This window comes from Sarcophilus harrisii, chromosome 6 (assembly GCF_902635505.1).
Source record: "Sarcophilus harrisii chromosome 6, mSarHar1.11, whole genome shotgun sequence".
Classification (NCBI taxonomy): domain Eukaryota; kingdom Metazoa; phylum Chordata; class Mammalia; order Dasyuromorphia; family Dasyuridae; genus Sarcophilus; species Sarcophilus harrisii.
This window is the reverse complement of record NC_045431.1, coordinates 158,290,017-158,303,709: the sequence shown is the minus strand read 5'-3', so window position 1 is coordinate 158,303,709 and position 13,693 is coordinate 158,290,017. Positions and strand designations below refer to the sequence as shown.

Below are 13,693 nucleotides of genomic sequence, written 5' to 3'. Positions count from 1 at the left end.
ATTTTCCTCTTAAAATTGTCCAGAATGTTACAAGCTTCTCCAGAAGGTTATTTTTTCCCTAATATTAGAGTTTTCAAGTGGAAATGTAATAATTTTAGAAATGTAAAAGCATCACTTGAAAGATCCTTCAGAGATCCCAGAGAGGTTAAGGTCACACTTGGAATGGAGGTGCCAGAGCCCATTTCCCAGAAGTTATGAAGAGGATTCTACTTCAGATTTTGTGAATTCATATCTAGATCTTAAAAGCATATGAGTGCTCTTATATTTGTGTAATATATTTAATATTTATTTGTTTATATATTTAATATCATTAACACCTCCCTTTAATTAACTTGGAGATATAATTGCTATATTATTAATGGAAAGTTGAATTTTTTTATAGAGTAGAAGGCAGGTTACAGGGGAGGGGGAATTGCCTAGAAGAGAAATCCTCTCTCTTTTTTTAATAGTAAATGTAAACTATGTGTAGGATGCTTTCCAGAGTCTTCTTTGTTTTATTTGTGGCTTGAAAAATTAGAAAGTCATATTTTCTAGAAACCAAATTAATCATCTTTCTTATGGGTTTTATGAGACTTGACACTCCATTTCTAGGGCAGCTGAAGTTCAAAAAAGGGTGGACAGTAGAGTTTAAGTAATATGAGTAGATCGTGTATACTAGAAGTAGATTGGACTTCTGTACCCTTGTTTACTACTTATGCCCTCCCCCATACTCTCCTGTATTAATGAGAGTGAAGGTGGTGAGAATTAGCTATTCTTGGTATTTATATTGAAGGACTTGGGAGCAGTTTTGCCAATTTGGATATTTATTTTTCTATTTTGATTTTTGTATACCAAAATGAGAATTTGTAGTAGTGGGGCACATGTACTCTGTCACATCTTAAGGAGATGAGGTTATGATATAAGAGTTAGGTGGGAAGCTGCTTGAAGTGTATGGGAAGAGAAACATGTTTATTTTCCTTCATTTTTTAAAATGCAAGTAGCTATTCAAAGTTTTGGAAGATTTAAAGTTCTTATTAGAGGAAAGCAGCATTTTATATTTATTAGCAAAATTTGACTCTTTTATTAATTGAAAATTGTAACTTTTTATCCTTTAGTAAAATTTATTTGGTAATAATTTGCTTGGGTCCATTTTAAGAACTTAAGAAATCTCAGACTCGCAAAATATTTTGAGAAACACAATTTGTTGTTATATTTTAAATGATTTCATGCCTAATTTTGGTTTCTAAATCTAGTCTGTGGGAGGCTTTGCAGCCTAGTAGAAAGCTTCATTCTCTGAACTGGCTTTGTTCTTGTTACAGCTTTCTCCAACGATCCTCAGTGGTTTGCATAACATTGCGAGGAGCATTGAAACTCGGAACTACCTGGAAGGACTGAACATTCACACGCATGTTGTAAGCAATAGCAACTTCAGCGAGACCTCAGCCTTCATGCCAGTGCTCAAAGTGGTTCTCACCCAGGCTAATAAATTGGGTGTCTGAGTGAAAACCTTGTCGCAGCCATTGCAGGCCACTCATTTCAGGAAATCCTTACTCCCCCAAAAAGGTGTAAGCTGCAGACCAGGCACCAGTCCTCACTAGCATGCTTCCATGGCCATCTAATCGAGAGCCTTTATGCTATTTTTGCTGATAAACTCAATTTAGAGTGGCTTCAGGACACTCTGTGCTTTACTTTAATCTCTTATTGCCCATAATGATTCTTCTCTGCAGATAGTAGATTTCATGGGTTATGCATAATATGATCTACTAAAGTAAATATTGTACTAATAAAATGGTTTTTAATATTTTGATGTGCTTTTTTAAAAAGAGCATTCAGTTATGCATTAAGCAGAGGTAAACCAATTTTACTCCATATTTCTTTACTTCCTTGGTATCAGCCAGACTTAAAACATAAAATCTTATCTAATGAATTTAGTTTTTCTATTGTACCCCAAAATTTAGTTTAATCTCACTTTTGAAGAGAAAAGAAAATATTATTTTGGATCAGAACAAATAACCAAAATCCAGAAGATAATACATGGGTTTCAGGACATAGTAATTCATTAAAATATACTTATGCTAATACTTCAAAGATCTATAGTTTCATCTGTGTCAGTGCTCTGTTCACTGGTGTAGAGCACAACCCCTTCATGCCTTGATAAAGAGCTTATTCTTATGGATAAAACAAAACCATCCCTCAGTGGTCAGCCCTCTCATGGTAAGTCTCTTTAAACTTGACTAGGGTAGGCCTGAATGACTGACAGACTTTAAAACAAGCTTTTAGGAAAACAGAGGTTTCTGGAGAGCTGCTGAAATGTATCTCTGGACTTTGGTCCCAAAATAAGTGTTGGTAATAAATTTTGTTCAGATTTTTAGTTGAGGTTTTGTTTCATGTCTATTATATTTTATTTTCATTTTCCCTGATTTGAGTTCAATTAGCTTGGAAAATCAGTGTGCTGATTTGAGTGTGCTGACCTAGCTTCCCTAATTTAGAAGGACCTGCAGTAAAACAAACGGCCTTGTCACCACAGCTCTCCCCAGTGAATGACTGATCTTGTCCTTCCCCTCCTCCCCTCAGGCTGAGCCCCACGGACAGATTGGCCCTTGAGTCCTTTCATGATGGTGGTATTCCAGCTCTCCCATCATCCACACCCATCACTCTCCCAAGGTTGGTGGGGCCAAGAGACTGGAGTTAGGCCAGATCATGGCACCTAACGGTCAGATGGTGCACTGGGCAGACCTCTGGATCTAGAATAGCGGTGGGATCCTGGGAGAAGGCACTTGCCTCTGTAGTTTTCTCATCTGTAAGGGGGGGGATAATGCTAAATAAAGCCTACCTACCTCACAGGGTTGTTGTGAGGACCAAATGAATTCATATTTGTGAAACACTCCACAAACTTTAAAGCACTATGTAAGTGCTACTGAGTATTATCATTTTACTGCTTGTGTGGCCTAGGGCAAGTAGCTGAAATTCTGAGATTTCATTTTCCTCATTTGTAAAATGAGAGTTTGACTATCTTGGATAGCTGCAAGTCTCTTTTACTTCCAGATCTAAAATCCTAAATGTAATGATGTACTGGTTTAGATTAAAAAGTCTTAGTGCTGTTTTAAGCTTAAATGGTTTAATGGTTTAAAACTAAACTAAGATTTTTGGGACACAAAAGCACACACAGTCTAATGTCACATCTTCTACTGGTAAATTCTACCCGAAACTTAAAATTGTCTTTTCATTTGGAAAAACTCATATTTTTTAAAAAATCAAATCTACTTTGTAAAAATGTCCAGTAGAGTTCTAGACCTACCTGTGTACACCCAGTGGTGTACATTGGTTGAATAGATGAGTTTTTACCAACTGTGGAAAATTATCCTACTTTCAAAAATGCTTTTTTTGGGGAGAAGTGGGGGAAGCAGGTTATTCAATCTCTTTATTTTTATTGCTCATGGCCCTTCAAATGAATGTAGAAAAAGGTGGGTTAATTGCTGAAACATCCATTTTAAGTTAGGGAGATAATTGGAGTACAGTATTTATGGAAAGAGTTTTTTTTCCTAAGGAGGAAAAAAGACCTCAAAGGGTAAATTTATATTGTTTTCTAAAACAAAAGATAAAAATTTAGCTCTACTATGTAAATGATTAATATGTTAATGATAAACATCCTTTTAAACTTTTGATGATAGCTTGTGTCTGTGCTTATTCAGTACACTTTGGATAAAGTTATCAAATTGTATTGGGATTGGGGATTTCCATTTGATTCATTACCATTCTTATTTACTTAGAGGAGCTAAAAGCCCTTGTGTATAAAACTGACTCATCTTTCCAATTAGATTGAGAAAGCCATGAGTTTTTTTTGTCCCTACTACTATAGTCAGTGTCTGGGGTTGGTTTTGGTAAGGACTAATCTTGGCCAATAGAGAAGGGTACCTGTGCTAACATTTCTAATCTCACAAGATCACTTAATGCCTAGTAAAGGCAGTAGACTACAATTGCATTCCTCCCTGAGCACATACCTTGGAAAATAAAGTGCCCATCTTGTAGCATATTTCTCATGTTCTGGCACCATGCTAAATGGTGGCTCCACATGCCATACTTCTCAAGAAGCACTGAATTCCAGTGGAAAAAAATTGTACAGGCATTGCTAAGTGCCTAGTAAGTTCCAGCAACCCTGTTGGCAATACAAAGACAGCCCCTGCCCTCAAGGGCCATGTATTTGTAAGAGCTCATGGTATCTGTCAAGGTAAGAATTTATGATTTGCTTACAGGCAGTGTCCTATGCACTGAGGATATAAAGAAAGGCTAAAAAAAACCAAAAAACAAAACTAATCAAGGAGCTCATAATATATTGTTTTAAAAGTGAATAGAAGATTATAGATCATGCTAACCAGAGACTATCTCCCACCCCCACTCCCAGGCCCTTTCTTATACAAACTGTAGTGATTTTTAAAATTTAGACGTTGTGCTAGGACTTGCAGACACAGCTCACTTCCCTTTGAGAAATCCAAATCTAATTGGGATGGCATAGATGTTGGGCATACATGAAGAGAACATATAACTATCCCAGCAAAAGAAGTCCAAGCCTTTTGTTTCTGCCTCCCTAAATACTAAATTTAACAACAACAACAAAAAGCTCTTTTAAATTTCTAAGTTTGTACAAACATTGCAAATTGACTTCCAAAGTAGGCATAAAAGGTAATTGTATTTGCTCTTATGACTCCCATCATTTGATTATTAACCTCACAGGGTTGTGAGGAAAATGCTTTGGGAATGATGGAGCATTATATAACTTAGATTATTATCAGGACTAATAGATGGAGACTATGGCCATAGCCATTTTCCCTCCAATGACTAGATTACTTATTTATTCACATGTTCAATTCATATAGTCTCCCATCAGAATCTTGCCTTTTCCCTAAGACCTAACTCAGTCTTAATTATCCTGAAATAAATTGTTGATTGAATGTTCTCTGCCTCTATCTTATTCCAACTTTTCTGCCCAATTCCATCTGTGATTATCCTGGACTCTTACTTCTACTGTTCCTTAACCACTCCTTGCATGGCCTAATGCATGTTTTATTGTTCCCACTTTTCAGTAACACAAGAGTGGTTGTCAGAGTTTTAGACCTCCCTTTACCATTACCTAGCTGGCTTCAATTCATGTAAAATGAGGGAGATGAAGGTTTCTGAGATACTAGGAATATTTGTATGATCATGAGACAATCTGTGGATCTCAAGGCTAATCAAATGCTTGCTCCCTCGTGTTTTTAAGTTTTTGGTTCTATTTCTCTTTTTTAGTCAAGTTTAGGTGACTTCATCAATATAAGACCCTTCATTCCATCCCTTTACCATTTCTAGATTTTCTGTGGCTGAAAATTCACCTTCAAAATGAGCCAGACTGGAAGGGCCTTACATAGTCTTGTCAGTGAGACCACAGTTCAAACCTTTGTAATTGGACAGAACCTGACTGGGGGAGCATGATGAGACTAGTGGAACTTGAGTGGAGTAAGAGCATTTAAAAGTGAATTCCTGTTTACCAAGTACATTCCCATAGCAATCCAATGAGACAAGTAGGGGTAGTATTTTTCTCAGGTTTTCACTCCATTTGTTCAAGGTCACATCACTGATGAGTGTCAGAGAAGGTGTAAGTCAGATACCTGTTAATTGTAATATATTAGCCAACCTTTATTTTTATTTTTCATATTTTCTCCTATTTTTATTTCCAAAATATATGAAAAGATAGTTTTCAACATTTACTCTTTTATTATAGCTTTTCATTTACAAGAAAAATGCATGGGTAATTTTTCAGCATTGATAGTTGCAAAACCTTTTGTTCCAATTTTTCCCTTCTTTCTCCCATCCCTTCCCCCAGATGGCAGGTAGACCCATACATGTTAAATATGTTAAAGTATATGTTAAATACAATATATGTATACATATCCATACAGTTATTTTGCTGCACAAGAAGAATCGGACTTTGAAATAACGTACAATTAACCTGTGAAGGAAATCAAAAATGCAAGTGTACAAAAACAGAGGAATTGGGAATGCTATGTAGTGGTTCACATTCATTTCCCAGAGTTCTTTTGCTGGCTGTAGCTGGTTCTATTCATTAGTGAACAAATGGAACTGATTTGGTTCATCTCATTTCAACATTTACTCTTGCAAAAACCTTGTGTTCCAAATTTTTTTTCTTTCCTGCCACCCCCTCCCCTAGAATAGCTAACATTAATGTAGCACTTTATGGTTTGCAAAGTTCTGAACTGGAGATTCTGCACCCAATCCTAGCATTGTTCTGAAAATAACATTGGCATTTAATCATATCTGGCTCCAGGCTGCCTTTCCAGGGAATATTACTCACAACTGTTCTTCGGGTATTCTGTCCTATAGTCCAGCCAAATTAACTATTTGCTGTTTCCTTATGTCCATCTCATTCCCATGCTTTTCTGTTTCCTATCTGGAATCCACTCCCTCTTCACCTCTGCCAGCTTCCTTTCTAGTTCACTTCAAATGCTCTGGCTGCAGTAGATCTTTTCTGATCCTCAGGCCAGCTGCTAGCATTCTATCCCCAGAAATTACCTTGTATCTATCTTGTATTTGTTTTCTTGTTCGCAATAGAATGTAAGCTTTTTGAGGTTAGGAACTGTTGTTTTCCTGACCCTAGCACCTACTATCATGCTTTCATGTTTTGTTAATTTATACTAATCAAATTTCAAAGATAACCTTGCCAACTTCTTATAGTGCTCAGGAAATTGTTTACTCCCAGAAAATTTTTAAGTGTTTCAGACTTGGTTTTAATCATGCCTGAGTGGATCAGTCTAACAAAAGAGCTCCTTTCCTCTCACAGCTTTCTATCACTGAGAAGCTGAATTAGTAATTGATTTTTCTCTTAGGGCAGAGTAATTCCCTGAAGCAGTAATGTTTCTTTCATTTGCAGTCTACAGCAGCTCCCCAGTTTTCTCCTGTGCTTTTTATTGTTATTCAGTCCTTTCAGTCATGTCTGACTCTTTGTGACCCCATTTGGGGTTTACTTGGCAAAGATTCTGGAATGTTTGCTATTTCCTTCTCTAGCTCATTTTATAAAAGAAAACTGAAGCAAACAGGATTAAATGACTTGCCCAGGGTCACACAGCTAGTAAGAATCTGAGGCCAGATTGAACTCAGGAAGATGAACCTTCCTGATTTTTATTATCAAGCAATTTCATCATACTTTGAAATGTAGAAGAAAAGCTCTCCAGAACTCTTGTTAAGCGGTATGTTTGTTTATCTTTCAGGTTTGAGTTTTCTGTTGGCTGTAGGGACCACCCTAAAAATATATTTCCTTTTTTTCAAGGAGACTAAGGGAGTCTATATGCTTGTGTGTGTGGATGATGTGGAAAAGGGATATAGCACCTTTCTAACTCTAAACAATTGTGCCTCTTGTTTTTGAACCCTGGTGGTTCCCTTTTTGCCTGAGCTTAATGTAATCATATCTGTATTTTACACCAGAACATTGCATAAGATTACTTTGTACTAGGAATAGTTCAGTAATCCTTGAAAAATTTTTTTTTCTGAACTTAACATTGCCTCAGTTCCAATAATTTATCAGCATTTCCTTATACAAATTAGAACCCAAAACAAGAATTATATATGAAATTATGAATGCCTTCCATGCTATCTGTTTTTTAAAATTTAAGTATTTAATAAATTCAGCCTGTCAATTTAAAAACTGTCCTGATTGTCTATAAATTCTTCTAAATTACCTTCTTTATTCTGGGTACTTTTAAAAATGTTTCAATGATCTCCCTTTTTTCTTTTTCTTTTTGGCATTTCTCCCTTTTACATTCCCTTCCTTTACACCCCCCTCAGAAAAAGAGGGGAAGAAACCCTTATAAAAATAAGCATAATCAAACAAAACTTACACAGTGATCTTGTCCAAAAACAAATGTCTCCTATACCTTAGTATGTTTCATCACCAAGGAGGCATGTTTGATTCATTTATTAATCAAATTTCCTAAGTCTTCCAAACCTGTTTTCCTTTATGATGTTTTCACTGGAAAATGATTCTCCTGGACTGCTCATCTCAGTCTGTCTCATACTTTGTCAGAATTCTCTGACATCATTTCTTCATTTCTTACAATGATGTTTGTTATATTCATATACTACAGTTGATTTTATCTGTTCCCCAAATGAAATTGACTTCCTTTGTTTCTGGTTCATTGCTCCCCCTTCTTCCTACTAGTCTCCTTTCTGTAACAATTTGTTTTACTTATGACCATTTCTTCCCTGGGTTTCTTGTTCAGTCGTGTCTGAATCTTTGTGACCCATTTGGGATTTTCTTGGCAAAGATACTGGAGTGGTTTGCCATTTCCTCCTGCTGCTTATTTTAGAGATGAGGAAACTGAGGCAGGCAAGGTTAAGTGACTTGCTCAGGGTCACACAGCTACTAAGTGCCTAAAACTGAATATGAATTCATGAAGTCTTCCCGATTCTAAGTGCTCTATTCACTGTGATACCTAGTTGCTCTCCCTGGGATTATTCTCTCTCTAAAACCTTCCTTTCCCTATCTATTATCTCCTAAATGCCAAACTCCTTGGATGTGAACTCAACCCTGTGTAATTCACATGGGAATAAAGTTCCTCCAAAACCCACTACTCTCATCGTCCTTCAAGTCTTTAGATACTTTCTCTCACCCACCCTAATTAGAGGGAAATAGCCCTATAATGAGAAATGGCCAGCCCCATCCCTTTTATCCTTTCTACCCTAGCACATTTTTACCCTTTCTTCTCTTTCCTCTAGAAATCTTTAATTCACTTTTGGTGCAGTTCTGGGATGAATAAAATCACTCATAATTTCTTATTGGATTTTTTGATCATTATTCAGTTTGGTGGTAATTTCAGGTTTTTATTGGGTGTGGGAGGATTGGGGTTCCTGCAGTCATTTTGGCAGCCATTTTCCCAGAAACCCTCTTGATAATTCTTGAAATCCTTCTTTTATAGAAGTGGCAAATCCGTTTAAAGGGTTTAATCTTTGATTTGTCCAACCCTTAACCTAAAAGCCTAAATCTGAGAGTCTGGCAGATACTTAATAATAGGCACTTAATAAATATTTATAGACTAATTGTAGAGTGAAACTAAGAACTCTGCCTTTGGCATTAGAAGATTAAATTCCAAATGTCCAACTCTTCTGCTGCCTGATACCAGGTAGCAGGTAGCTACCTACAGGTAAATTCAATTAGATTCAACAAATGACTACATTATAAAAAAGATGGAATAAGATGCAGACTCTGACTTCAAGGAGAACAAATACACAATATAAATGATTCAATCAATATTGTAATAAATATGAAACGGTCTCGGGCAAAGTGCTATGAGTAATTTAAAGGAAAGAAAGATTGCTTTCTTTTGGAGAAGGTTTTCAGGGAAGGCTTCATGGAAGAGGTAGAATGTGAGTTGAATTGTAAGGCAAGGGAACTATGAAGAAAGGGAAAGATTTTCAACAAGTAAAAGGTGTGCGGTGAGGAAGTGTTTTATTTTAGACATTGAATTATATAGATAAAAGCAACAAAGCAGGGGAGAGCAGGGAGATGGAATTATCTCATTTGGCTAGATGGCAATATGCATTAAGAGTAATATTTAATATGCATTATTTAATATAGAACATGTTATATGACAAAATATATCTGTATATTGTTATAAAATACAAATGTTATATACTGCATAACATATATAATTATATATAATTTTATATCATATTTCATATTATAACAAATCATATTATATTAGCTCCTAGAGGTAGCAAGTTCATGGGTTTTTTAATTCCAGGACCAATATTCTTTGATACCAATGATTTCCAAACCGTGTTGTTGTAGAATACCTTGGAGCTATGCAGAGGAGCATAATTTTATAATTTGTAATGTTTGGGCTAGTTTTCTAGAGGTCCTTCAGATGGGCCTTGGTCTCAGCAGGATAACATCACGAGAATGGTCAAGAATAGAGTCTAGAGCCTTTATTCTGGCCGAGTCTTGATCTTAGTGCAGGAGGCAGGAGAGCCACCACCAGGCTGGTCAGAGATAGAATGTCTCTCTTTCAGTCCTTTTTAGCCCTTATATACCTTGTATGTAGGTATAATATATACCTACATACATAATACATACAATAATTACATCATTACAGCATACTGATTATGTGTGAACTTAGAGAACCATTACATTACCATACTAAGTATATATGTGAACTAGAGAACCATTGTCTCATCAGTTATACTTCTCCAGAGATCCACTCTCTACAATAGTTGAATGACAGAAAGTCCATGTCATCTCAACCAAATGATAGCATAATAAATAAGCAAATAAATAATGCTTTCTATCATCACCTCAGAGGCACAATGAGACATGGTACCATGGTGAATATGAATAGACTGAAACATATTGCTGTAAGGATTAGCCTATTGCTAGGCCCATAGCCAGTGGAAGAGACTCCATATTTGACCATCGATTGACCCAGTTATGTACTGGGAAGTTCCTGTATACCCAACTTTTTCAACCATAATTCTGCTGTGGTTGATGAGGCAAGGGGAGGGAGTTACTATGGTCCTTTTGGGTGTTTATCTAACTTCTTGGTATCTCACCCATAAGCTTATAATTATTAACAAAGACTACACAGGAACATCAAGCAAAGATTATCAATACGATTATGGATGACTGAAAAAGGCATTGAACCAACCATGTAGCAAAAGCAAGGGATAGTGTTTATTAGCTTGACTTCTTATAGCAATTAATCAGCAAACATTTTTGGATTCCCTGCTCTCTGGGAGATTCTTGGGGAGACAACATATAACACACACATGTATATTGTATATATGCATGCATACATATATACATTACAAATGTAATTTCAGAGATAAGGCAGCAACAAGTATGGGGGGGAATTATGAACAATCACTTTGATTCTAGTAGGTGGAAGTGAGAAGATAATGTATTCCAGATATAGTGGACAACTTAAGCAAAGACTTGGAGGTGGAAGATGAAGTTTGGGGATTAAGAATAGTTTGGCTAAATTGTAGAACACATGTGGGCAATGTATAATATGCCTAAAGTAGGTAAATTTGTAAGTTGTAATTGTGCAAATAAGAGCTTTCTCCAAATTAGCTGTGTATTTCTTGAAGTTTAATATTGTATTTATGATACCAAAGTATTTGTTTTAATTCTAAATAAAATTTTATATTTTATATATGGAGAATAAATCTGTTTAATTCATTCATTCATTCTGCGGTTCCTTGTGTCTAGAATAAAATATAAACTTCTCATTTAAAAAGTTTTCAATTAAAAAATATATATATTTTTGCTTTAGCTGAAGGTGTTTTTTTTTTTAGTTTTTAAAGCTTAATATACTTTATTTTTTCCTTTTTAATTTTTTAAAAATTTTATTTTTTTTAAAATAATTATAACTTTTTATTGACAGAGCCCATGTCTGGGTAATTTTTTACAACATTATCCCTTGCACTCATTTCTGTTCTGACTTTTCCCCTCCCTCCCTCCACTCCCTCCCCCAGATGGCAAGCAGTCCTATACATGTTAAATATGTCACAGTATATCCTAGATACAATAAAATATATTTTATTAAAAAAAAGTTGGTGAAGGCTTTTAAAATGCTAAGCAGAAGACTTTGTATTGATTAGATTCTAGAGACATGATGTACCTTCATGATGTTCACTGAAGGTTTTAAGCTTGACTAGCCAAATTTCCCGCTGGTATCTTGTCATGAATTAAGGACAGGTCATGGAATGGAAGAAACAATAAAGACACAAATGCTTAAGTGCCAGATCCTTCCTTATTCCAAATAGCCAAGAAAGCTGCTCTCATTACAAGGTATAATCTTGAGGAGTCTACCAGTAGCACTAATGATATTTAAAAATCATTCCTGTTCCATAATTGAGATGCCATAACTGATTAAGGTTATAGATCGTGTCAACGGATCTTAATTTTGTTTCTTGTGTTATAGGTACCTTTCGCTATTTTATCTTTGTGGGGAAGTTTGAAGGAACCTCATAAATCTACAAAATTTTTGGCCACCCCAGGAAGTGACTATATGTTTATGGGGTTCAGGGTCCCATTTCCCACCATTGTGGAAAGGATGTGAACACAATTCAGAATCACTGGGAATTTAAATCCCACATCTATCATTTATCTCCTAGATGGCACTGGGCAAGTCTCTAGGGCTAAGTTTCCTCAATCACAAAATGATTCTTCAATAACAAAATAATTTAAGAGAATGAATTGGGTAATCTCTAAAGTTCCTTCCAAGGTCAAATCTGTCCCCCTATAATCCTATAATGTGCATAGAGGTATTCCCTAATGGCCATACTTGCCATTGCTGCCCTGGCAAAACCAGTGCTCTCCAAGTCACAGTCACTATAGACCAGATGATGGAGATGAAGTCTGCAGTGCTAAAAACCAATACTATTAGAAATCTCATTGGCTGATGAGATGGAGTACAATCTCTGATCCTAAGGGAGATTCTAGATATTCAACCCTTTCTTTTGATCCTTATCACCTCTTATCTAGATTACTGCACTAACCTTCTAATGATCTCCTTGCCTCAAGCCTTCAGTCCAATCTTCACACTGTTGCCAAAGAAATTTTTTTTTGAGGACAGATTTCCCCTTATTTTATCAGCTTCAGTGACTCCCTATTGCTTCTAGGGGAAAAAAATAATCCAATTCTTCAGTTTAGCTTTCAAAGGCCAATACAACCTAAACCAAACATTTTTTCCAGCCTTGTTAGACATTTCTCTTCTTCCTGCACTTTGTGAAACCAGCCATTTCTCTGTTTCTCACATAAAACATAACATCTCCATCCCTTTGCACTGACTGACTACCATGCCTGGAATGCACTCACTCTTTAGCCTCAGAGTCCATTTCATTGTTTCAGCTGCAGCACAAGCAACATCTTCTACATACTTTTCCGAATCCCCTTTAATTGTTAATCCCTCCCCACCTTGAATTTACTTTGTGCATATTAGCAACTATATGTAGTCCAGTGGATAGAGTGCCAAGCCTGAAGTCAAAAAGACTCATCTTTTGAGCTCAAATCTAGCCTCAGACACATGCTAGCTGTGTGACCCTGGGCAAGTCATTTAACCCTGTTTGCCTCAGTTTCCTCATAAGTAAAATGAGCTGGAGAAGGAATGGCAATATCCATTGCCAAGAAATTATCCTTGCCAAGAAAACCAGAAAACCTTGTCAAGAAGAAGTTGGACATAGCTAAAAAACTGAAAAGCAACGTTTACATTTACTCACTTTGCATTTATGACACACATGTTTTTATATGCACTTGTCTCCCCTATTTGAATATGAATTCTGCTTCATTTTTTATGTTTGAATCCCAAGTGCCTGATATATAATAGATTTTATACACACATATATGAGTGTGTATATATATGAAAATTTTTGTTTTATTTTTTCAATTACATGCAATAACATTTTTAAACATTTTTTTTTAAATTTCGAGTCCCAAGTTTTCTTTGTTCCTTCCCTTCCTTCCTCCTTGAGAAAACAAGCAATTTGATATAGATTATATATGTGGAAATTTCTATACTGGCCAAATTGTTGTTTTTTTTTACATTTTTTTATTTTATTATGGTAATTTTTTATTGACAGAATCCATGCCAGGGTAATTTTTTTTTTACAACATTATCCCTTGCACTCACTTCTGTTCCGATTTTTCCCTCCCACCCTCCACCCCTTCCCC

General features: G+C 35.9%; 1 protein-coding gene across 11 annotated transcripts in view; it reads left to right on the top strand.

Annotated features, from left to right (window-relative positions):
• The window catches only part of SEC31A (SEC31 homolog A, COPII coat complex component), a 71,578-nt gene extending 67,695 nt beyond the window's left edge, over positions 1–3,883 (top strand). For all 11 annotated transcript variants that reach the window (XM_031942360.1, XM_031942364.1, XM_031942363.1 and 8 more), the window contains one exon: positions 1,299–3,883. In XM_031942360.1, the coding sequence (XP_031798220.1) occupies positions 1,299–1,478 (180 nt within the window). In that variant the 3' untranslated portion in view covers positions 1,479–3,883. The remainder of the gene's footprint in view (positions 1–1,298) is intronic.
• The last annotated feature ends 9,810 nt before the right edge of the window (positions 3,884–13,693 follow it).